This window comes from Drosophila albomicans, chromosome X (genome assembly GCF_009650485.2).
Source record: "Drosophila albomicans strain 15112-1751.03 chromosome X, ASM965048v2, whole genome shotgun sequence".
Taxonomy (NCBI): Eukaryota; Metazoa; Arthropoda; class Insecta; order Diptera; family Drosophilidae; genus Drosophila; species Drosophila albomicans.
Genome location: NC_047627.2, coordinates 8,523,200 through 8,550,304, shown reverse-complemented (window position 1 = coordinate 8,550,304; position 27,105 = coordinate 8,523,200). Strand labels below are relative to the sequence as shown.

Here is a 27,105-nt window from a genome sequence, read left to right as displayed (position 1 = left end):
AGTTTGAAGCGAGTTCGAAGCGGCAACCGATGCTGCGCTGTCGCTGCCGCTGCCCGCCGTCGACGTCGACGCTCACCCACACAAGACGTAGGCCAGAGCTAGCGCACCGAAAAAAAAAAAACAAAAAATACAGCTTGCGAACCGCAGCTTGTTCGCTCTCCCGCTCTCACTCTCGAACACTCGCACACTCTCGCAGCCGCCGGCGTCAACGCCGAAAGCGCAGTCGACGCCGACGGCGTGCAAACAGGATCTGAGCGTATATTACGTAGCGGCTGGCTTTAAGCCAACATCATTCCCAAGCCGAACGCCAACAACAGCTGCCGTCTCTCCACAGACAGACAGAAAGAAAAAAAAAACACGCTCTACACTCACACACAGTCACGATCAGCCGCAGCGATCAACGATCTACGATAACGAGCAGCTGTTTTGGGCCCGTTGTTGTCAGCAGTGTCAGTTATCTGGCCGCATCTCGCATCTCGCAAATTTCCATCAGTCGCCGACGTCGACGCAGCAGCCGCAGCAGCAACTTCTCCCAGCTTCAGCGCCCCCGCAAAGGCAACAAGTGCAAAAGTGAAGTGAACTCCAAAGACACGAGTGCGCGAAAAAAAAATACGAATACGAACACGAATCGAATTCGCTCGTTCGTTCGTAACTCTCTCTCACTCTCAGTCTGGCAAACTCTCTCGGGTCGCATTCGGCTTTGAGTTCGTGTCGTCGCTCTGCCTTCGTGTTTGGCTCGCGCGCCGCTTCACTCGCATTGTAAATTACTTGCAAAGTTAATTTTAGTCTCGGCTTTTAATACCGTTTTAGTGCGTTTTCGAGTTGGTCGTGTTTTTTGTTACCAACAAACCAAAAAAAAAATAAAAAATAAATAATTGAAAAATTCCAAAAACACAAAATAATAATCAAAATATTACAAATTTTTGAATGAAACAATAATTTCAACAACAAAACCAACTACACAAATATTCTGTGTGCTAAAACTTTAACATTTTTTCAACGAACATATTTTTTTTGCGGTTTTTTTTTCTTAAATTTGATTTGAATTAAACGCGACAATAAGACTCTATTTTTTTTGATTCCTCAAATTGGAAATTAAACGGAAATGTAAGCTACTCGCCCCCGCCAAACCCGAGCCTCGCTTCCTGTAAATTAAGAACAGTTTTTTTTATCGTCGTTTGATCGCCGCAATTACATAACTTTCAACTGCAAGTACAAAATACATAAAATTCAGCAACAAAAATAAAAATAAAGCAAAAACAATTAAAATTTAAATCAAAGAAATAAATTAAATTTCATTTGAAACGAACAAAATAATATCGTAAACAATTTAAAAACAACAATCAAAAAGCCAATCGAGACGGAAGTGTTTTTTTACAAAGCGGCGCATCCTGTTTGAGCTTTTCACACACACACACACACAGACAAACAGACATAAATACGAACTCTGATACACACGCACACAGAAGTAACTGGCTGGCTCTCTTTTTGCGTATAAGAGTTGTGATCACGGTAAGTAAATATTGCACAAAACTATGAAATTGTTGTAATGTATAAGACCAAGAGTATTTGTCTATCGAAGGATTAGCAGAGTAGAGAGTAGATGGCAGCTAGCCAGTATAAGAATGCGGCGCACTCGCTGCGTATAAGAGTGGCACTAGCAGCGTAGCATCGTAGCAGCGACAGTGCAAGTGAAACCAAGCACACACAGAAATAACAATAATAAACAAATATTGCAATGTGCAATGTGCACAGTGTGTTTTAGTAACAGAAACCATAAATAACGCGTCTCTGAGCCAACACAAGTATACTATTATCAAACAGTTCTAATGAAAACAGTAAAACACGAAAGAAAAAGCAAAAAAAAAAACAAAATCGACAAGAAAATAGAAAAAAGAAAAACCCCCTTTGAGCTCGGGCAACAGCTGTAAAGGTTTCGCTCTCTTTCCCTTTCCCACTCGCACTCGCTCTCTCTCTCTCTCTCTCTCTGTTGCTCTCAATGTGCAGTGAGCTAAGCTCGTAAAATAAAATGCAAAAAAAAAAAAAGAAAAACGATAAATAAATAAATAAGTTCGAGGCATTGCCTAACTCAACAAGAAAAAAAGAAAAAACAAGAGTAAATAAATATTGATGATTTGTATTTTTTAAGTTTTTTTTCTGTGACTCAAAAAGAGCGTCACAGCAAATTGACAAGAAGATGTTGTGTGTTGGGCTATCGATGCCGGTTTTGGCAGGCTAGTGTCGGTTAAGAAACAAAAAAAGAAAAAAAAATATAAGACAAACAAAAGTGTGTGTGTGCGGAGACTTTAATTGTTTTGCAATTAACAAAACGACAGAGACGCAGACGCAGAAGCAGACGCAAACGAAGACAGACTACCGATTGCCTTCTCCCCCCCCCCATCCACCCCTTCCATCTATACCAAATGTGGCCATGTGACGAACGTCGCTCGTATCTGATGGATACGTTTGGCATGCGCACTGCATGAGGTGTCTCGTTATTTAAGCGATCAACGCACATGCGCCGCTTTTCAATGCCCAGCCACCGCCCAGCGTCCACCTCCACCTCCCCCTCTCTCTCTCTCTCACACACTATTTTTTTGCACTCCTAGCAAATCAGCATAGAAAACTTTCACTGATGACGACGTTCCACACACACTTGAACAGTTTCAGTTTCAATTTCAGTTTCAATCTTTTGAATAACTCCAATATAATTTAAGTTACAAAACGGATTTCCGCCGCTGCAAATTATCCACTTCCAAGACAATTTGCATAAATGCTGTAACGATAACAAATCAAAAAAAAAAACAACAACAAAAGCACAAAAAATGCGCAAAGTTCTAATTAAATGTAGTTACAACTGCGAGCAGCAGCAGCAACAGCAACAGCAACAATAACAAACAAACAAAAAATTAATTAGCATTTTTTGGAGAGCGACAAAAAGGTGAGAAAATGATTTCTACTTGAATGGCGACGATAGCGATAAAGACGTAGACAGAGACAGAGACAGATACAGAGACAGGGGCAAGAGGCAGGAGGCAAGAGGCAAGTCAAGTGCCCACTTGAGTGGAAAATCAATGTACTTCCGTAAAATCGCCAAACACAGATACAGATACTGAGATACTCAGATACAACTACAGATACAATGCGAAGATACTAAACAGCAAACATTCTACAATGCACTTTGTTGTCGTTGTTGTTGTTGGTGCTGATTTCGTTCATAAATAATCATAATACTATTTTGTAGTAGGAACTGGCATGGCATTAAAATCAGTTAACTAATTCCACAATTTGAATAACTCTCGTTTCATCATTTGTTCTCGACACAGTCAGAACAAATCGCACAAATTAATGCGAATACGCGATCTCAGGTTCCTTATGCCTCACGCCTTATATAACTCTTATATTCGCTATTCAGTTTTTGGTTTTGCTTTTGGTTTTTTGGCGAGTTATGGCCCATTAAATCGTTATTAGATCAGTTTATTGCCATGTCACATAATATTCAATAAAATGCCTCGAGAGTAGTTTCAGTTTTTTATTACTAATTTGCGTGCTAGTTGCAAACGCAAACGCAAATATTTGTTAATTTATTGCAAGTGCATTAAATAACAGGCAATTATTCGATTAGTATTTCAATTTATTAATTGCACAAATTATATGATAATGCCATATTTTCATATTCCCTTTTTATTGCCAGTTTTTATATTCTCAATTTTGACCCATTTTCCATCACACTTTTCATAAGTTTTACTACTTATAATATTTTCTATATTTATTTCATTTTGCGGCCATAATTTGTGCACCGCTGACACATCTGTCACATAAATTCTCAAATTTTAATTATATATTTTTTTGCAATCATTTTGCCAATAAATAATAGAAAGGAGAAAACAGTTTCAATTTACTGTGAAAATAGCTATCGCAAGCCTTTGACACGGTTTCAAAGAATTTTCAGTGTTGTGTAACGCTGTGCTTTTGGCAATTGAGCGTGCTCGACTGCCAGAGACGCTGAGTCAACTATTAAACTATGATTTCTCCTTTATATTTTGGAAAACAGTTTCAATTTAGTCTATAAATAGCGATCGCAAGCCTTTGACACGGTTTCAAAGAATTTTCAGTGTTGTGTAACGCTGTGCTTTTGGCAATTGAGCGTGCTCGACTGTCAGAGACACTGAGTCAACTACTAAACTATGATTTCTCCTTTATATATTGGAAAACTGTTTCAATTTAGTCTATAAATAGCGATCGCAAGCCTTTGACACGGCTTCAAAGAATTTTCAGTGCTGTGTAACGCTGTTCTGTTGGCAATTGAGCATGCTCGACTGCCAGAGACACTGAGTCAAATATTAAATTATGACTTTTTTCTTATGTATTTAGGAAAACAGTTTAAATTGTCTATAGAAATGGCGATCGCAAGCCTTTGATAGGGCTTCAAATGAGGCGTTGCAGAATTTTCAGTGTTGTGTAACGCTGTGCTGTTGGCAATTGAGCATGCTCGACAGCCAGAGATGCCGTGTCAACTATTAAATTCGAATTTTTCTCCTATATATTTCGCTATTTAAAGTGTTTAATTAATATTTACATTATTTTCCACATTTTTTTTTTTTTTTTTTTTTTTTTGGCAGTGTGCGCTTTAATTATATGGTTATTTATATAATTTATTATATGGCATGCATTTACTTATGCATTCAGTTTTTACATAAGTCGCAGCCTGTTTTCGATGCATTCCCATTTTTGTAGTTGTTTTTGTTGTTGTTTTTTTTGTTGCCGCTTCCTTTGATTTCTCGCCTCACAAAAAAACTTTCGCCCTTTTCGTCTGTAATAAGCTTTTGTTGCTTTTATTATTTGTTGTTTGCCTGTTTGTTATTAATGTTTTTTCGTGCACATTTTGCGCAATTTCTTGACTGCGCTCCTTTCCACAAATCTCGCTGCAGATGACGTGTTTTTTTGTTTTTTTTTGTTGCTGTTGTAAAATGTTGATAATAATTTCAGTGTCTCTCTCGTCTCGGTTGTTGTGTGTTTTTTATCACAGCGATCGTTTGCACAAGTCGCCTCCCCCTTCCCCCTCCCATGGCTGCTTGGCTGCTTGGCTGCTGGTGATGAGCAGTTGGCAGATTGACTTTATTACTCATACGCCCCATGTGCGTTGGTCTGCGTGTTGTCTTGTGTGGTACGGCAGGTGCCAAACAAGCGCACAAATATTTGGACACGCCCGTTAATACAATTTGCAAATAATTTATGTGCACTTGAAATTAACAAGCAACAAGAGCAACAAGAGCCAACAACACCAACAAACTGGAGCGACCCGGCAGACTTTTTCTGCTGTCGACTTCTTTTGTTATGCTATGTGTTATCACTTCATTAAGAGTCGAAAAGTTGCCGATATGGTCGCCGCAGCAAAAACACGCCTTGAAAATGATGTTGATGTTGCTGTTGCTGTTGCTATTGATGATCAACTCAACTCGAGTGGAACATGAACAATAGATAGACAACGTCTTGCATATTTTTAACAAAAAACAAAAAAAAAAAAGAGAGAAAAAGAAATCATACAGACACTCAATTTGCATGTCTGAAATTGATGGCTAATCAGCCCGATAATCAGACCAACCAAAAAGATTGAAAAAAAAAAAAAAACAGCACTAATGATGAGCAGGTTCCACTGAGAAATTTGTTGTTGTTGTTGTTGTTGTTGTGTAGAGAGTGCAAGTGCAAGTTGGAAACCTTTATTTCGTATGAATCATTCTACACACAGGCAGAAAAAAAAACAAACAACAAAATAAAGCTGTTGTTTAGTGTGTACACTAAACAACATTGCAGCCATGTTAAGATTGCATAAGCCACCAAAAAAAATACAAAATACAAAATACAAATCGAATCCAACAACAGCAACAGCAACAAGAGCAACACAACAACAATAAAACACATCCAACAACAGCAGCCCTGATCGCAAACTTGTTTTCATTTTGTATTTCGCTTTTTCGTTTTTCGTTTTTCTTTCGTTGTAAACGAAATGAATATTAATAATAATAAAAAGGCAAAAGTTTAAAATGCGACGACCTTAGAATGTTTTTGTTTTCGATTTTTCGTTTTTCGTTTTTTTTTTTTTTTTGGGGCTGTTTCAAGGCACGAGCGGAAAAACGCAGCTTGGTAAATTTCCATGGGAAAAACTTGGACTTTGTTTGGCTTTCACTTGACGACGCGTTTGCTTTTGTTTGTTTGTGGCTGCTCTCGGTGTGATGATGATGTTGTTGATGTTCTTGATAAAGCAACAACAGCAACATTAACAAGAAACGCATTTATGGCCAAACGTTTATTGTTATTTATAGCCAAATAATTGCTGATAAGCGAGAGCGAGAGACGATGACGAAGAACCTCTCATGACTCTTTGTCCAAAGCTGCCAACTTGCCACGTTGATGAGCCGCCAGCCACCAGATCATTTTGCACCCAAAAAAAAAAAAAAAAAACAAAAATACGCAGCTCCTCCGATAAGATTTAGCGATTTCACAACAGACGAACTATAGCTAACAGATACAGTTACACTTGAAGATACAGATACAGATACAGATACAGATACAGATACAGATACAGATAGAGAGAACTAGCAAATTCTGCGTGTCAACTGTTTATTTATAATATATTCTCAGACTTCTTATGTTTGCTTATTCGCATGATAATGCGACACGAATCCTGAGTCATGCCAACTGACAACTTCGAGTGCTCCAAATTCAATAAACATGATGAACAGATCACGAAAAGTACTTTGCCAAAAATAGGTGTGAATTTGAATTGGGCAAGCATAATTAATAAATACATATTATCGATTGCTGTCGATAGTAATGTAAATAAATAACTCTAGCTTTATTTTTATGCTTGTTGTGACACTTATTTCTTTGATTGACTATTGATATAACAAATAGATTCAATAAAAGTTGATTAGAACTCTTGAAAATACATAATCAATAAGAACCTGTTATCGATTATTATCGATAGTAAGACAAATAGTTAAATAGTTTTATTTCTATGATTTTTGTGGTTCATATTTCTTGGATTGACACGTAATATAAGAAATAAATTCAATAAAAGTTTACTAGAACTCTTCATCAATTTCTAAAGTTCTCGATTATTATCGATAGTAAGGAAAACAGTTAACTAGCTTTACATATATGATTTTTATTATTTCTTCGGTACTTATTGCTTTGATTGACAAGTGATTTAAACAATTTTGTTGGCCTTTCCCAGCCACACAAAACCGGACAACCAAAAAGAGCTAAGAAGCGAGTAAAAGGGGAAAGGGGTGTGGAAAGGAGGGGAGACCATATCGCTGTTGCCTCATTAGCATCATTGGATTGACAGTTTTTACAAATGAGACGCCAATGAGAGGGCACAAACAAGCATGGCTAAAAATACACAACAAAAAGCAAAAGAAAAGAAATCGCACAACACAACAATTGAAATTGAAGCTGTGTTTGCTTAGTTTTTTTTCTTCTTTTTTTTGCCTCGTTGGACAAACACTTAATGATCCGAGCTAAGAACGCTCAGCATTTTGATTTATACGACGTAAAAACGCCACTCTTCAAAATAATAATAATAATATTAATAATAATAATAATGTGGTCAAATCCCGGATAGGTGCGACGCACACAAACACCTGTCGTCTTTAATGACAAGGCAATTTGCAAGAGCTCGTAGATCTGAGCTCCAAGCTCTGAGCTCTTGCCATAATCACTCCAAAGAACCCACGACAACGACGTCGAAGTCGACGTCGACTACTTATCAACCAGATTCCCAAAAAAAAAAGCACAAAAATATTGAAAGCCAAAAGAGAATCATTCTTAATGCCAACTGGGCAAACAAGACCCAAAAGCTGAACAATTTTTTGGCCAAAAAAAAAAAACAAAAAGTAGAAGAGCGAAAAAAAACGCCTTCCGAAAGTCAAATGAAGTGTAAAACCTTGGGCGGCGGCGGCTAATCGACAAAATGGGCGAAAATAAAAAGAAGGCAGCAAAAATGAGACAAAAACAACAAACGAAAACGTAGACAGCAAAGATAAATAGAGAAGAAGAAATAAAACAAAAACTGGGCTAAGCAAAGAAAACGGAGGCTAAAATAATAATTATAAAACATGGGGCCGCACTTGTTGTCGCTGTTTTTCCCTCATTTCTCATAAATAATATGCTATATAAGTAATTACTATTCTTACGATTGCTGTTGAAATAAACCGCGGCAATAAAAAAAACAGTAACTAAAATAAAAAAAAACGTATACTATATAAAAAAATCTAACTTAAATCTGTCCGCCAAAAGCGGAAGTTATTAAGAGAGATAAAAACGGCGACGACGACGACGACGACGACGACAGCGACAGCTTACAACGTAAATAAAACTAAGTAAAAATTAAAAAAAAAAAAATCGGGTGGGGGAAAAAAAAAGTATTAACAAATTGTTTCGCAGCGAATTTTTGCAGCACAAATTGAAATTGAATTGAAATTGAACTCAATGCAATGTTTAGTTTTTTTGTTTGTTTGCTTAGAACTTTGTTGGAGTTTAGTTATTATTAACTGTTGTTGTTGCAATTGCAGTTGTCGTTTTCGTTGTTGTGGTTGTTGTTCTGGTTGCTGTTGTTGATGTTGCTGCTGTTGCCACTAATTGCATTCTAATCGGCGACGAAGGTCTCGGTCTCGGTCTCGGCCGCGGCCGCGATGGCGGTCGCAGTCGCGCTCTGGCAACAGTACAACAGCAAAAACACACACAGTGACACACACACACACACACACACACTCATACACAGTCAGACACTCAGACACACACATAGTTAGAGAGACAGTCAGACAGACAGTCATAGATAGATAGATAGATAGAAGTGCAACAAAAACAAAATTCATTCGTTTAGTTTGCGCTGTGGGAAGCAGTTGGCCAAGACGCATCTCAGCAGCAGCATCGGTGACTGACCACAGCAATAGCAACAGCAACAGCAACAGCAAATCGCGACAGCAACATTTGCACTTGCACCCGGTGCGTATGTGTGATATTTTCGCCAAGAGGTTTGTGTAGCATGTGCGAGAATAAATTTCTTGTTGTTTTTTTTTTCATTTCTTTTCCTCCCCCTTATTTACCATCTTCTCGTGTCTTCCTTCTTCCTACTTTCTTGTGCATTCCTTTATTTTGTTGTTTGCTTGCATTTTTGTGTGTGTGCCCACAGCGCGTATGCGCAACAAACAGAAACCGAAACAGAAACAGAAACTTGCCCTAGAATATTGCAAGTACTTGGATCGTCGATCTCTTCGCTGGCTTTGTGCCAAGCACTTTTCGTATTTATTTGTTGTTGATGCCTTGTTGATAAAAATCATTGGACGACGTGCCTAATAACAACATTATATTATTATGTTTTCTTTTTGGCAACAACAAATTTCACAAGCGAGAAAGTGTTGTAAATTTAGCAGTCAAGTTCAAATCGAATAATGCAAATAACAAATTAAACTACTCGATTATTAAACTCTCTGCAAAGAGTTGACTGAACTCGGAGCAAAAAAGCAAGAAACAAAAACAAAGTTAGGACAGTAATTATACGCAATTAGTTAATAACAATTGACAATTGTCAATTCGAACTTGGCTTCGGGCGAAAAACAAAAGACCAAAAACGAAAAAAAGGTAGCAAAAATAATTGCTTGTCGTTGTTGTTTAATTATTAGCATTAATTTGCCATTGTTGTTGTTGTTGCTGTTGCTGTTGCTTCTGCTGTTTGGCATCTAGTTGTAGTTAATTATTAGGCTTTTGGCCCATTGGCTGCAAATGCGACAATTTGCGCCATAAATAGATTTTTTGGCCATTGGCCATTCGCTTGGCTGCAAAGTGAACAAGCTGCGACAACGTTTTTGAGGGACGTCAATGAATCTGACTGCGACACACACACACACACACACAACTCTAATAATAGTTAATCTACACACATCGCCATTGAAAATTTCTGTTTAGTTTTTTTGTTTTCCAATTTTTTTTGCTATTTTTTTTTTTTGCCGCTGATCGTTGAGATTTCGTGGGAGTACTGAGGAAATTGACAGTTACGGAGCAGCGGGAAAGGGGTTATACAGAGGGGTGGGGAGAGGGGAGTCATGGCGGGCGGCACTTTGGATGTGAGCCATTTGCATTGTGCTAGGTAAATTGAAAAGAGCAACAAATACAACAAACAGGCAGCAAAGCAGCAAAGCAGCACACAAAAATAATAAAATAACAGCGAAAATCACAGAAAATTAACACGCAACTGTGCACACAATAATCGTATTAATAACAATGATTTTGTTTTTATTAACGTATTATTTATTTTTTTTTTATTTATTTATTTTATCACAAACATACGTTTGTGTGTGTGGCATGCAAACATTACTTGACTGTCTCTCTGGCTTTTCCAGCCTGTTGCCAATTTCCGTCCTCGTTCTTCGAGTGCTTCGCGTGACTTTCAAGCCATAAACTACAACAGAGAGAGAGTGTGTGTGTTTGTGTGTGTGTGTGTGTGTGTGCGAACCCATTATAATCCCTGGCCATATATATAAATGAACATATATAAAACACAGCAGCGAAATCAAAATCACAGCTTAATCAAATTTAAATTGATTGACTTGGCTCCTGCTATAAAGATTATCAAAGCAGCGCAACTGCAAACGAGTCAGCAGAAAGCAACTGTAAATCGTTCTTATCGTTGGCAAATTCTCACTCGCACACTCTGATAAGTTTATACGCGACTAACTCACATAACTGCTTAGATTTACGATCGGCTATTTAGCTTTGATTTCTTTTTTGCTTCGCTTTTTTTTTCGTTTCTACAACTCATTTTCGGGGGCACAAAGATCAGGCGAGAATTTCAGCGGAATTTCACAAAACGCTTAAATATATTACCCCTCTAAAAAAGAAAAGAGACTAGAAACTTTTAAATTTAAACGCTTGCAAAATCTTCTTCAACATGAATTGCAATAAAATATTGCATTTTATATAATTTCATTGAATAACTACTGCGAGAACTTTGCGTGTGCCATTTTAATTAAACTGCAATAATTATCAGACAAAGTGACGCTGTAAATAAGGCTGCAACATTGTTGATTGCACTATCAATGCAGTGCATAGTAGTGACTGTCTCGACTAGCAGATACCTCGCACACACACACACACACACTTGCCAGGATAAATTGGGAGTCAATTAGTTGAGTAAACATTGATACGTATACGTAATATTGTCGGCGCCTTATTGATTATGGAAATGGTTGCTGCTGCTTGTCGTTTTAATTAAAAATCAAACTCAAAAAACACAATACAAAAAAAAACATATTCAATTCAATAATAAAATATGCCAGCAAACAGCAAACAACAACAATGACAATAACAAGAGGCTAAAGCGAAGCAAATTTTTGAAGTATCGCGCTTAATGAAATGAAATCAGCAGCTAAAAATGTTGGCTAAAAATAGTCGAAAAATACCTGGACACAACAAACAAAAACCAGTACCGAAGTCCACTTCACTTCACCATCGACAGAGTGAGAAGGCAGGATTGTGATAGAAAGAGAGAGACAGTGTGTTAGATGAAGGAAGGCGCAATACACGTGACTCGCAGAAAAAATACAAGACTGAAAGAAAAAAAATTAAATGGTTCGATCAAGAGTTGTACGCATCTATTGAATTTGAACAATATGGCACAGAAAAATCTACATAAATACTATATAGAAAACTCGATAAAAAAAGTGCAGTGCACAGGTGGCACTATGAGTTGAATATGAGTTTTATCTTTTTGTGTTCAACAGCTGCTGGTAATGCCCTCTGAATGGGGCTGAATCGCTGCTATTTATAGGTAAGAGCACTTACAGTTAATGCTCCCTTTAGATGGTTTTTGTTTTTGGTTGGTAAAGGGGTTCAAGTTCACCAAGCCGACAATTGAATGACTGACTAACTGACTGACGGACTGAGTCATTATTCCCACTGCTGTTGCACTTCATTAGTCGAGTTAATCGTGTTTGCTTGATTTGAAGTAATTATTCGATTATCACTAATCGATAATTACGTCGCACTTGTGCTCTCGTAATTTCCATTTCTCAAAATCACTTAATTCTTTCTTACTTAATCATATCGAATGAAAAACCTCTTCAGCGTTATCTTCTTCAAGTCTGAACAATGTGTTCCTCCCATGTAATGTGCTTGATAAGTTTAAGTCGCTTTATTAAATCAAACGATTAGCAGCAATTGACGTTTTGCAACACTGGTGATCTTAAGTCTTTGTGTGACATTTTGCAATATTGTCGATTTCAATGCCATTTCTTCATTTAGATTTCTATATCTTGGTCGATTTCAATGCCAGTTGTTCATTTAGCGCTTTGCAACACTGTCGCAACTTATTCAATTGACGTTCTGCAACTCTCACGATGCCGATTTCAATGTCATTTCTTCAAGTGACTTTTGGCAACTCAATCGATTCCAATGGCAGTTCTTCATTTAGCGTTTTGCAACACTGGTTTATCAATGACAATGATTCAATTGACGTTTTACAACACTGACAATGCTAATTTCAATGCTATTTTTTGAATTGTCACTTGGCAACTCAGTCGATTTCAATGTGAGTTTTTCATTTAGCGTTTTCCAACACTTGCTTTTTAGTACAATTTATCCATTGAAGTTTTGCAACACTCACGATGCCGATTTCAATGCCATTTCTTCAATTGGCATTTAACTAGGTCACAGCCGCAAAGCAAAGCCGCCTCTCTAGCTATCAATCTTCAGCGCTCTTCAACCGTAGGGTTGTTGCCCCGCACCGTGTTGGCACTCATCTTTCTAGTCCACTTGAGCGTCAGATGAATGACTGACAACACTGTTGTTGTTGTTGTCAACAACTGTAGGTGTAGTTGTAGTTGTTGTACCGCACAATACACGTGTCAAGTGCGCTGAGCTTACCCTTCAACTTATCCGCGTATTGACACAATTGTTGCAGCGGGCAGGCAGGGTTGCCAACCTATGCAAATAATTGCCAAAATTAAAACTGCTACATTAACTTACACACACTTCGAGTGTCTGTGACGCTGTGTCTCAAGTGTGCCGCTTTATTGATTCAAATGTTGCTTCTTTTTCGTTTTTTATATATTTCTTTATTCGTTTTTTTCCATTATCTGATTCTTGACGTGTATGTAACGTGTCAACACCGCAGGGTTGCCAGCTCTCAAAAGACAATCAAACACACTGTCAAAGTCTGTTTGGTTTGCTTTCATTAAGTGTAAGAGCACTTGAATGGCTAAAGTGCCACTTTATTGTGAAAAAAGTGAGTGTTTCTCTTGATTTTGCTCGTTTGTTGTTTTAGGCACACACACAAAAAGTAACGAGTAACGTGGCCTCAGGGTTGCCAAATCAAATGAGCAGCTACTCGTTAGTTTGTAACGAGTGCGTGGTAAGGAAGTGCAATATTAATTTGCTTAAGTGGCTTCCACTTCATCTACTCGTTAGCTGCGCACTCGTTAATTAGCAACGAGTGGCGAGTTTTGATTTCAATCACAAACGTAACCTGATCCATTTTGTGCCCTCTTATGTGAATCTATCTATCGATCTATCAATCGTCTGCTATTCGTGGCTTCCTGAGTAAGACACTTGAGCAGTCAAGTGGCGACCATTTGCACGCCACAATAGATTTAGTCATTCAGCAAGTGGGGGCAATTAAAATGAAATGGAAACCAAAAAAATCGCAGCACGGTATCGATAATAAAAAAACACACCAAAAATCACAAGCTTTGGGGCGATTTGTCCACCTGACTTCCAAATAACTTGCGCCCAATCATCATCATCAACGGGGGAATTAATCACAATAATTTATGATCTGCGACAAATCACAGCGCATAATCACGCGCTAATAACGTTTGGGGGGACTGTCCAAGCGCGCAGCAAGTTGTGATAAAGCCGATAGACGGCGATAGGGGCGATGATAAGGTTTTTCTTTCAAGACAAGTCCAAGTCAGATGAGCTGTGATGTTGACGCTTTACACTCGGGAATTTTGCCAAACACATACGTGATTACATACACAAATATATTTTATTTGTAGTTTTGTGCTGAGATTTGTTTATGGTTTCACAGCGCGTTTGTGTTTATTAATTAGAATTTATGACCGGCAATTGCGCTACCGCACAGTGACAACAAAATAGCCATTAGATACTTACGGTCTTCAAGACCGTACGCCCAACAATCTTATCTAACTCAGAAGGCAGAAGCAGCAGCAGCAGCTCACCAACCCAGCCAGCTAGCTGAGCTAACGTTTATTCATATAGCCGGCACACGACCGTCTCAAAAGAGTTTCCGATTATTCTAGCGAACGCCAGAGAGAAAGAGCGAGCGAGAGCGAATGACAATCCTCGTTCAATAGATAAAGCCTACGTTAAACAGATAACCTTACCCTCTCTTGGACGTCGACTGCGACTGCGACTGCGAAGTTGGCCACACTAATCACTCCAATTAGCTAGAAAGTGCTTTTCGTTTAAAATTCGCACGTTGTCGCCGTTTCTTGGCATTGCATTGCGATCAGTCAATCAGTCCAAGACGACGGACGAAACACAGTTGACAGGAGCTGGGAGCAAGGACAACTGTAACAGCAAACTTGTGTTCTCGTTTAATTCATATAAAGTGAGTGAGTGAGTGAGTGTTGTGAAACAAAGAAACAAAAACACATGCCCGCACGTTGGGCGCCAAATTGCAAAAGACTTCAACCAATACCATAAAAAAAAAAAAAAAATAGAAATCAAGCAAAATGCAAAACAAAATAAACAGCAACAACTAAAATTTGTTTGTACCCAAAAGAGATCGACAAAGAAGGAGAAGAAACTACAAAAAAAAAAAAAACAAAGCGCATGACAAATTTGAATGCATGGCAAATGCAAATACATTGGAAAAGCCCAAAAAAAAAAAAAAAACAACTGAAAAAACATCAACCAGCAAATACTCTAACCAATTGCAAACGCCTAACGCGTTCTACACAGCTAAGCCAGTCGAGAGCGTATTCAATAGTTATGCATCACTTTCGTAAGCGGCCTCAAATGCCTCAAGAGGTGCTTTACTACATTATCTCTCCCCAGGCAAGCAAAAAGCAAAGGGAGTCAACTGGCTGGCGGGGTTTTTCAACTATTTGTAGTTGGTGTTGTTGTTGCTGCTGTTTTTTGTTTAGTTTTTTTTGTTTTTTACACATTTATGTTTTTTTTTGTTTTTTGTATTTTTGAAAGGCAGATCGAAGCGCGTTCATTCGCTTGTAAAGGGCAGTCAATGTTTTGCTTTTACAATACACACTTTTTTTCTGTGTCGTATTGTTTTTTTGTGTGTGGCACATGCCAAAACGTAGCCACTTAAGGCCCAATCTGTATTGTGTGCACACGGATAATGCAGATTACTATATATGCTCGATCTTTTTGTCGATTTCTTGTGTCTTGTGCGTTTTTTATTTGTCGAATTTCAAATTGGGCAACGCAATGTAAACTGGCTCAAACCGCAAAGCCGAGCAACAAGTGTTGCAACTCTCCCGCTCTTTCTCTCCGTCTCTCTGTCACTCTTGTTCGGTCTTTTGCTCTTCGTCTCGTTTTCTGTTAGAATAATTAATAAGCACATTATTATTGCTGTGCTGACTGTGTGTGTGTTTGTGTGTGGCGCGTGTCGAACCAAAAGTAACGTAAATAAAACAATCATAATAACAACAAAAATGCAGAAAATTGCCAATAATTGCGCCATTTTTGGCTCTGCGATTCAATTGAAACATTTTTTTTTTTTGTATCATACTCATATTTGATCGCATATGTAGATATACATAGTATGAACACGTACACGATGTACATACGTTTGCCATCGTGTGTACATCACAACCATCCAGAGGAGTTGTTGCAGCAGTCTCCGACATATTAATACGCTATTTAACTGCCAAGCGATTCGTTTCGGCTAGAATTCAGTATTGCAATATGATCGATAGAGAGAAGAGAAGAGAAAAAAAAAAACCCGCAAAGATCGGCGACCGCAAAAGCCGCAATTAAATACCAGAAATAACAATCTACTCGCAATCGCATATCGATTGTCTATGAGCTGCGACACGTGCTCAACCCAAAGCGAACAAATACCGAAAAATACTCGGAATGGTCGTCAAGTCGTCGTCTCTTAATGACGTCATCGTCATCGCCATCACGATCGAGATCATTATCATTAGGCTGCTCTCCCTCTCTATTATTTTTTTTGTTGTGTATCGTTAATAATGCTTAAGCCTGTTTTTTGAAAAATGATTTGTTGATTTTGTTGCTATTTTCGCACGGTTTTTTCTTTTCAAAAATGCGCACAAAGCGAAATCCGTGTCCGGTAAGTGTTAACCAACACTCACGCTGAACAGACTTCCTTTAACAGCCGCATGTTAACGTACACTTAACATACTTCCTTTAAATGCCGCATTTCAAAAGAATTCCTTTAACATCCGCATGTTAACATACGTTTAACAGCCGCATGTTATCGCTTAACAGCGCATCTTCCTTTTGCCCACTCCTCTGTGTTTCGTGTACGCTGTGCGTGTCTGATAATATTTAATAGAGTTGTACGTTTTCCACAGCCGAGACAATTAACAGCCAGAGTAGCGGGATCTGAGCGGCCAAGGCACATACAAATCTATAATCTCTGTAACCAACATTACAGACACAGCTAAGTTGACATTTCAAAAAGCGAACAACATCTCCTTCTTCCAAAACTTCTTGCATGTATATGTTAATGCTAACCGCTTGGAAAACTAAAAAAAAAAAAGCCAAAAACAAATCATCTTTTATGCCCATTTTTTTGTTAGCATATATAAATATTAATTTATTGCCGCCATAATAACTCTGGGCGTTATTATGTTAATTTGTGAACAGTTTTGTTGTTGTTGTTTTTTTATGCCTCTCTCTTCTTGTTAGAATTTCTATGCGAATTATCGCGAATGATGTTTACCTAATTTTTTGCTAGCTCGTTTACTTATCGCTTCATTGAAGCGATCTGTGAATAATCATGGCTTGGCTGTGAAGTCTCTCTACTAATATGCAATTAATTGGATCCGTCTGTCCGTCCGTCCGTCCACCTGTCTGTCCGCATAGTAAACAGCGCGCAAAAAAAAAAAAATACAGCAAACAGCAAACAAAACATGTATGAGCAGGAAACATGAACTTGAACTCGACTAATTACAGCGATATGACGACGACGACGACGAGTTAGTACATATAACAATGGCTAAATGTTAGCCAGATGATGGGAATATATATGGACAGACATTGACTCGGTACTCATGCATATATGTACATATGTATATATATATATATATAGAATTCATATCTGAAAATTGAGTTCGTATTGTCATCATGTTCATGCATGAAAATATTAATAATGGATTTTAATTGCTGGCTTAATCCTCCATGGTCACTAGATCTCTATCCCCCGTATTCTTACACATTGCATGCCAACCTCTAATTGCAATCAATTAACACAAAGTCCGACAATATCCTCCATGGTCACCATGGATATAGAGATAAGAAATTTCAGTGTCAAATCTCTCACTTCCTGCTCAAGTTGTTACTACCAAGCTTTCCTCTTTAAGTTCGAAGAGTTTTTCTTAATTTGAAATATATAAAATTTATCGTGTACTTACAATCGTGTCCAATCAAATCAAATCCAATCCCATCCAATCCAACGAAATTTGCGACTATTATGGCTGCAATTTCAATAACGAAAATCTGGCTATCGTCCCGCTGCTGTTGTTGTTGTTGTTGGTTATAATAATGCTTAGCATTATTATTGTTATTGTTATTGTTATTGGCATTGTTGTGACTACAGTATAACACACATGGCATGGCGCACTTATTGCAAATAAGCATCGTATAGCAGTCAACTCTATGTGCTTGCTAATACATATAGTATACGTATATATATAGCATATAGTATAACTCGCGACTTTTTATTATTATTACCCATCTCTCAATGGTGGCTGTAATAAGTTTTCAATTTGAATAATGATCGTATACGCGAGAGACACACACGTGATACGCGATCACTCACAGTTTCGTTTAGTTTGGCTTTTGTGTAACACTGCAAAAATAATAGCTAAAAAAAAAAAAGAACAAAAAACACAAAATGTGTGATTGTTTTATAATCATCATCAAATGGAATGCTATTCAACAACTTCAATTTCTCTTCATTCTTCTCATTACAGCAAAACATTTACATCGTCCAATTTGAGATTGACTGAGGGCCCCCGCAAAATTCTCCCCCAAAATTCCCCACACAGAGAAACAAGTAACTAGAAAAGACAAAAAGACAGCAGACAGAACGTGTTGAGTGGTACAAAAAACTAACAACAACCAAAAAGCCAGCAAAATGACTGGTTTTACCAATGCCGGCTTTGAAAACGATGAGCCCCACAAGGTAAGTCTTTAATATTATCATCATTATGTGTGTGTTTGGGGAATAACCAGGAATGATCCACATACACATCAGTATAGTATAGTATATAGTATAGTTTGTAGTGCATAATCAGTAGAGCAAACGAAGTAGTTCTCAAATTCAAATCATTTCTTGACCTATTGTTTAGTCAGTTACGTGTCGCTGAGACACATTATAATGTGCAGTATCAAATTACACGCGGAAAACAAGTTTGCAACAAACTAAACAATATTGTTTCCATATTCATACGTAGTTTGTTGCTGTTGTTGTTGTTTTGTGAAAATCGCTCAACTGGAAGACTGGTTCACATAGAACAATGTTGGGTTTGTGAGGAAGGCGTAGAATATTAGATCTACATATGTAAATTCCTATAACTAGAATAAAACAAAAAAAAAATACTTGTAATATTTTTTCGCTAGATTCATTCATGCGTTGACGAGTGTCTTTTGTGTGTGTGTGTGTGTGCTTTAAACCCGCCGTTCATTGTCTTTCAAGTGGCTTAGGAATCTGGCTTCGATATAATACAGATATAACACATGACTCCGGGTTTGCCTTCGAGCGACAAGCGCAACACAAAAACACGTAAGAAAGGCGGCAAAATTTACAGTCTGGATTCGACCTAACGAATACCCGGTACTCTTAATGTACTCACATCACATATGAAATTGATCATCTAGGCTCTTAATGGGAATGTGTATATATGTATATATTTTATTATCATCGCCACAAACAACATTATTCCCTCTCCAGTCCGTTATGGATGCGGGGTATTTCAAAAAGATGATGATAAAGTTTTATAATGACACGCGTCACATTATTTATTAAGTGCCCCCAAAAAATGAAGGAAGTGTATTTCTATATGCTTGTAAGCGAGAAAAAGAGAGGGCGACAAAGAGAGAGAGAGAGAGAGAGAGAGAGAGAAACACACATGAAATTTACATATATACGAGTATGTATGTAAATGAATGTGATGATCACGAGATTGCCGATGATTGTGATTATGAATTCATCATTCATTTGGAATGATCGCTGTCGTTTACTTTGCTGGTCGTTGTCGCTCTGTTCGTTGGTCAATTTGGGGCTGCTCTGCTCTCAAGTGCTGTTGGGCACTCCTAAAAAGCAACAACAACTTGAAATAAATTTCACCTCAAGAAACAGAAACAACAGCGACATACAACACAAAAACCCACGCAAAAAAAAAAAAAAAAAACAAAAAAAGAAAGAAAGAAATGTGACAGCAGAAAGCGCTTAAATACGAATATGAATACGAATACAAATACGAATGCGACTACTCGATAAGTATCTACATACAAAAAACAACAACAAAAAACATGCAAACACGCAGATATGTTTGTTGTATATATACGATATATATGTAATGTATGGTATGCCTGGGCAATAAATGAGCCTGTCCTAATTGAAGCTGAGAGTTTGTTGGTCTTGTTTTTTTTTTTTTTTTTTTTTTTTTTTTTGCGTTGGTTGCTTGAAGGAAATTGCAAGTTGAAAAAGTGAGAATTGGAAATTGGAAATTAGGTCTTGCGTCCAATTGGCCCATTGTCCATTTTTTCCTTTTTTGTTTTTGCCAAGTTGTAGCAGAGTTATTGCACAATTAATTGCGTTTCATAATAATCATAAATATTGGCAATATATAATGAGAGCGTAACGACGGCCCAAAGCAACCAACCAACAACACAGCATCAGCATCTCGACATCAGCAATGTGTGCAAACAATTCAGCCAGCTCCCAAGTACAGTGGACAACAACAGCAACAACAACAGCAAAGCACTTGGTACTGAGAGTTCTCAATGGTTAAACCCGTTTCTGTTTGTTGAGACAACCGAGAAAACGCAAAACGCCAAAAACAACAACAACCGCAGCGACATTAAAGTTAAGAAACCAGAGAACGGCAACAAATAACCAAACTCAATAACAAATACAAATTTATGTAAAGTCAAAAGACATGTAAAAAAGATGGCGAGAGCGAGCGAGAGACACGAGGCGAGGCAAAACGAAGGCGACGAACGACGGGCTGACAGATCGACGGACAGAGACTGAAAGCCAAAAGGCAAACACGAAACGTGCCGAGTTTAAAAATAAAACAACGCAAATCTCGTGCGCCAGCAGCGCCGCTCTACGCGCTTCTCACTGTCAGAGAGCATGTAACTGGTTTGCAGCGGCATTTTTTCTTATTTTTTTTTTTTTGGCTTTGGCTTTGGCTTTTGCTTTTGCTGCTCTTACCTGACGCCGCTGCTGCTACGACTGCTGCTGCTGCTGCTGGTGGTGTTGTTGTAATATTTTATGCTATTTTATGTTTCGCACTTGCTGGCAACGCCATCTAATTATTGTTATTGCACTCACATTCACACTTGCATGATTATTTGTATTACTTACACACTTACACATGCGCACACGCGCTCACACTGACAGTTGATACGTTTAGTCGATAGGCATTTTCTTAGAAATCGCCAACAGCGACACCTGCCGTACATTACAGGCATCAGCTGTTTTGCTCAGCCGGAGCTGCATTAGTTAATGCCCATATATGTGTGTGTGTGTGTGTGTGTGAGGCCGCGACAAAGACGAAACCAAGAGAATTGACGTCGACGACAAAAGCAAAACACAAAAACAAACACAAACAACAACCGTTGTTACAACTTGTTGTTGTTGTCGTCGACGTTGTTGCTGCATCGTAATGACATGCAAATGCCTGTACGATTAGTTATCGATGTTATTTTTATAGACTTGCAATTGCAGTTTGGCAGCTACTTGCGCCCACTGTCTATGTCCGCTAAGTCGGTCAGCTAGCTGCACACACGTTGTTTGTTATTGTTATTGTCGTCCAACTAACTTTATTTCGACAAATTGAAGATCAACCGTTTCATTGGCATTCGCCAATTTTGCGCTTGCGCATTGACATCGATAACCGATAACTGATAGCTGATAATGGCAATAGACGATAAAGTACTCGATGCCGCTGCCCACACATTTTTGGCACGTGCGTGATTCTAGAAAGCTTGCGATGCGCTGGCAAACTGGGCAACTCCGGCGTATGCGTAATATTTTATCAAATGCATGCGCTTGTTGACGTGGCCAACAACAGCAACAACAACAACATCATGAGCAATCGCGTTCACAACTTTGGTTTGTCCAAAAACTTGTTTTTTTTTGTTGTTTTTACTACCTAATTAAATGCAATTTTTGTTTTGTTAAGCGCGCACAACAACAATTACAACAATATCGAATAACAAACAACAAACAATAATAATAACAATAATGGGAAGACATAATAAAAGCAACTTTACAGTTCCACGAATTGACGCATTTAGTTCGTATTGTCATGCATTTTGCATACGATTAGATTCTTTTTTTTTTGTATTTTTTATGTATTTTTTTTATAAATGTTCGTATTTGTTAAACATTTTTAATTGGTATTTCGATATATATGTATTGATAAGGTCGGGGGAACTTCTTCGCTGCCAAAAAAATTCATTTGCATACAAACAAAACGACTTTGCTGCTCCACACACTCCACATGCTCCTCACACTGCTCGCTCAGCCACCCACCGTGGAGAGTTTGGAGAGTTCACAATCAAGCTGCGTGTGAACCTTTAACAAGCTGCAACTATTATGCGCTAATATTTAAACTACATACGAGGTATTGTAAACAACAAAAAAAAAAAAACACAGAAAAAAAAAACTGTAATCGATTTACGACTTGCATAACGCCGCGTGCGCGGTTATTGTAGGTGGTGGAAGGAATGGGTGGGGGAGGGACGCTGAGCTGAGCTGAGCCACCAAAAACTCAAAACTAAACCGACTGCGGCCCCCGTTAAATGCCAATTACAGTTTCACACACACACACACACACACACACACAACTTTACGTAAATTGCGTTGGCGTTGGCTCAACTACCGCACCACGCTGCCTCCCTCTCCCTCCCACACTCACACTCCCTCTCGCTATCACTCTTCCTCTGCCTCCCTCTGGTCATGTAACCTTCTGAATGGTGCGAACAGCGCATGCAAAATCGCAGCTCAAAGTTGTTGTTATTTTTTTCTGCTTTTTCGGCCAGTTCTACGACTGTGCCCAGAGTTGTTGTTTTAGCTGTGTTAGCTGTACACTCAAACACGCCAACTGTGAGGCTCTGAGACTTTTTAGCTGGCAGGTGCCTTGCGCATTTTTTATGACCATTTAAAGGCCGCGTCGCGCATGCGCAATGTAAAAAATAAGTAATATAAAAAAACAAAAAAACAAAAACGCGAGCAAATCGCTCGCCTTTAATTTTAGAAACTAAAAGCGTAAACGCGCCAAGACATAAATAATTAATTAACATTGTCCATGCGCCTTTGGCCGTCCGCCTGTCCAATCCGTCTCGTGTCTATGGAAAAAGCAAATCAATAAAGCCAACTTAAATACTCTTTAGAAAAACAACAACAAAACAACAATTATTTGCGAGTACTTATAATAAATACAATATGATATCATAAAGCACAATTCAATTAATCATTTACCTCAACTCAACGAACGTAGATTAGCTCTCAGATAATCTTCGATTTATTTTCTTTTTTGCTGCATAATTTATCATTGCCTAGACACATCTTCGGAAATTCCTTTTAATCTTTAAGCTGCAGTTTATGAATTTTACTTGCATCGCAATTTTGCGGAAAAAAAAACACAATTTGTTGCTTTTTTCCTCTTGACATTAAGAGGTTTATCATTTCTGAAATTGTACTCAGCGAAAAAAAAGCTGCTGTAATATTGATTTTAAAGGTTCATGATCTTAGAAGTGCACGCGCATTTTTTTAAGTAAACACTTCAACTTAAAAATAGCTTTAAATTCGTATGCGAAAATCATTAATTCGAAAATTGAATTGAAGAAATCTTTAGAAATAATAATAATGAAGTTTTGTTTTCGAGAAATTTGCATTTGCAAGAGCCGAAGCTTAGTTTGCTTTTGTGCATTTTCAATAGAACGTTTTTAAGATCACCCAACGATATTTTAAGATGATTATTAAATAAGACTTTTTTGCTGATGATATTTAACTGCGTCTTGAGACTTGAAATATTATTGGGGAATTCGCAAGTTAAGTATTATATATAATTTTTTTGTTTTCTTCGCTGTTTTGTTTTTTTTTTGTGGAATATGATATCATATGTGAATCCCCTAGAGAATATAATTCGACAGTTTTTATAGAGCCACTTGCCAAGGCTGTAAATAACGCCAGGTTATTGAGATTGAAATGGGAATTGGAATTTGGGTAGATGTAATGTGCGACGCCACTGTGCAGACTACAGCACAGAAAACTTGATGATGATGATCGGTGATCACTAACGAAACAAACACAACGTTTATCTGGTTTTATTTTTAGCCAAAAGCTGGTTTCGAGCCCGACACCGCCTCGCTGCGAGAGAAAGTTGTGCTGAATCCGGGCGAGAAATGGCGCATCTTAAAGAATATCTCGATCATCTCGATAGCGTTTATGGTGCAGTTTACCGCGTTTCAGGTGAGTTATCGATCACTCGATTAATTCGATTCGTTTCGATTGTAACTAAACAAAACTCTCTTTTTTGCGCTGTTTTTCTTTTGGATGTAGGGCACTGCCAATCTACAATCGTCGATCAATGCCAAGGATGGCCTGGGCACCGTGTCGCTGAGTGCCATCTATGCGGCGCTGGTTGTCTCTTGCATCTTCCTGCCCACGCTGATCATTCGTAAGCTGACGGTTAAATGGACGCTCGTTTGCAGCATGCTCTGCTATGCGCCGTACATTGCCTTCCAGCTGTTTCCGCGCTTCTACACTTTGGTGCCCGCGGGCATCTTGGTGGGTATGGGTGCGGCGCCCATGTGGGCATCGAAGGCCACATATCTGACACAGGTGGGGCAGGTGTATGCTAAGATAACAGAACAGGCTGTGGATGCCATAATTGTGCGATTCTTTGGCTTCTTCTTCCTGGCCTGGCAATCCGCTGAGCTCTGGGGCAATCTCATCTCCAGCTTGGGTGAGTCTCCCCTACTCCCTTACTCCCTTATCTACTCCTCCCCTAACTAATCGTAATCCTCTCCTTTCCAGTTCTTTCTAGCGGCGCACATGGTGGCGGCAGCAGTGGCACCAACTCGACCATCAGCGAGGATGATTTGATGTATTGCGGTGCCAACTTCTGCACCACCGGCAACGGCGGTCACGGCAATCTGGAACGCCCGCCAGAGAACGAGATCTTCGAAATCTCGATGATCTATTTGTCCTGCATTGTGGCAGCCGTCTGCATCATTGCCTTCTTCCTCGATCCCCTGAAACGTTACGGTGAGAACCGCAAGGGTTCCAATTCCGCTGCCGAATTGTCCGGCCTCCAGCTGCTCTCGGCCACATTCCGCCAGATGAAGAAACCCAATCTGCAGCTGCTCATCCCCATCACCATATTCATTGGCATGGAACAGGCATTCATTGGTGCCGATTTCACTCAGGCCTATGTCGCCTGTGCTTTGGGTGTGCATCAGATTGGCTTCGTCATGATCTGCTTTGGTGTGGTGAATGCTCTCTGCTCGATACTCTTTGGCTCCGTGATGAAGTACATTGGACGCTTGCCCATCATTGTGCTGGGCGCTGTGGTGCACTTTACCCTCATCTCCGTGGAGCTCTTCTGGCGCCCCAATCCCGACAATCCCCTCATCTTCTACGCCATGTCCGGTCTGTGGGGTGTCGGTGATGCCGTCTGGCAGACGCAGATCAACGGTCTGTACGGTCTGCTCTTCAGGCGCAACAAGGAGGCTGCCTTCTCCAACTATCGCCTGTGGGAGTCGGCTGGCTTTGTGATCGCCTATGCATATGCCACAACGCTTTGCACCCGCATGAAGTTGTACATTCTGTTGGCTGTGCTGACGTTGGGTTGCATTGGCTACGTCATCGTTGAGATTCTCTACAGAAAGAAGGTACGTTCGATTACCCGCAATCCGATTTGCCGCCAGTCGTACTTATCGTTATCGATTCTCTCGTTACAGCAACGCAAGATCAAGAAGCAGGAGCGATTGGAGGCAGCAGAGAAGGAGAAGGAAGCGGCTGCTGCTGCGGCGGCAGCGGAGGCCAATGCCGCCTTTAATGATGGCGTCGAGGAGACAGACGATGAGCTCGATGATCTCGAAGAAGATATTGTAGTCACGCGCCTGTAATGACTACAACCCGCTCCCCTTCCCCTCCAACCTATATACACACACACAACCCCACTACACTCCGTATTTTGTTAATTGTTGTACGTTCTTTTTGTTTAATTTTTGCCGTCGCCGTCGCCGTCGTTGCGGCTGCACCATCGCTGTTAACCGTTAACTGTTAACTGTTGAGCATGTTAACAGTCGCAACGCTTAACAGTGAAGTGCACACAGTTTACATTACACTGTTAACGCACACACACACACAACAACAACAGCGCTTTAACATACGAAGCCGAAAACTGACGAAATAGTCCATAGAGTTGCTGAAGATGAAGCACAAACAGTTTGCGAGTAAGAAAAGTAACAAATTATGAAAATGAAACACACACACACAACCATGCAGAAGAAACTGTTGCATAGCCACAGGCGCACATCAATTTCGATTTGTCGTCGGCCAATTTCGGCGACGTGTACGAACTTTATTTTTTCTTGTCGTTTCTAGTTGTCGTAGTACTTAGTACATTCCCCCTCCCCGAAAACACAAAGCAAAACAAAAACAGAAAACCATTTTCAAACCTAAAACAAAAAAAGAAGAAAAAAACGAAATGGCCAATTAACCATGCACCAAGCACTTTGTGTGTGCGTGTGTGTGTGTGTAGATGTGTATACGTGCGTGTGCGTGTGTGTGTCTATGTACAGTTTAAGTGTGTGCGTGTGTGTTTTGCATAACTTTAGTTTGTATATAGTTTGCAAGGAGAGATGAAATGCGACGACAGAGGGCGCTTTTAAGTTAATGTAGTGTGATTTGCAAGCAATTGTGTGTTAGTCTAGCTCTAAGTACACGCACACACATACACAGTCTCACTCACACACACTCATACACGCATACACTGAGACAGACAGACAGAAAGAGAGAGAGAGAGAAAGATGCACCAACACCAACGCACACAATGACAACATGCTGCAGCAGTATGTGTGTCAATATGCCTAATAAATTGTTATTTTATTTTAAATATTAGCATTAAATCTATATGTATAACTATTTTTTTTTTGATTTTTTCTCTTGGTTGCTGCTAACATAAACAACAAAAAACAAAACAACAACAAACGTGATAATGAAACACACAAACACACACGCACACATACATGCATAAGTTAATGCACACACACAACACACACACACACACAGAGTCACAAAATAGTCAAATTTCTAAACTAAAAAAAAACAAACTGGCCGCAAAACTTTAATCTTAAATACAAACAAAAAAAAATTAAATAATACAATTAATGTTAAGCAGTCGAAAACAAAAAAAAAAAAAAACAAACAAACAAAAAAGATAACAAAAGAATATGAATTGAAGGATGGCAAGCGATTAAAACAAATTTGATAAATGCAAAAGCAAAAAATATAGCATGCAAAATGATAAATACATTTTTTGCTCAGTATTATGTTTTAAACTAAATTTAAGTGAGTTATTGTTTCCTGTTTTTTTATTTACATTTTTTTGCATACAAAAAAAAAAACAA

At 38.9% G+C, this 27,105-nt stretch overlaps 1 protein-coding gene across 2 annotated transcripts; it reads left to right on the top strand.

Annotated features, from left to right (window-relative positions):
* The first annotated feature begins 292 nt into the window (after positions 1–292).
* Positions 293–26,985, top strand: LOC117571903 (UNC93-like protein). 2 transcript variants are annotated; one of them, XM_034254379.2, is made up of 6 exons: positions 293–1,512; positions 18,204–18,415; positions 23,804–23,938; positions 24,029–24,434; positions 24,506–25,362; positions 25,432–26,985. In XM_034254379.2, exons 2-6 carry the CDS (start codon positions 18,368–18,370, stop codon positions 25,597–25,599), a joined length of 1,614 nt encoding a protein of 537 aa, XP_034110270.1. In that variant the 5' UTR covers positions 293–1,512; positions 18,204–18,367; the 3' UTR covers positions 25,600–26,985. The 2 variants fall into 2 exon arrangements, with proteins under 2 accessions (XP_034110270.1, XP_034110277.1); XM_034254386.2 differs by lacking the exon at positions 293–1,512 and adding an exon at positions 14,533–14,632.
* The last annotated feature ends 120 nt before the right edge of the window (positions 26,986–27,105 follow it).

Excerpts from the sequence above, each read along its gene's own strand:
- LOC117571903 (XM_034254379.2), top strand. The coding sequence starts at position 18,368 with ATGACTGGTTTTACCAATGCCGGCTTTGAAAACGATGAGCCCCACAAG. Across the intron at positions 18,416-23,803 it reads AAAACGATGAGCCCCACAAG|CCAAAAGCTGGTTTCGAGCC; the intron begins GTAAGTCTTTAA and ends TTTTATTTTTAG. Across the intron at positions 24,435-24,505 it reads CAATCTCATCTCCAGCTTGG|TTCTTTCTAGCGGCGCACAT; the intron begins GTGAGTCTCCCC and ends TCTCCTTTCCAG.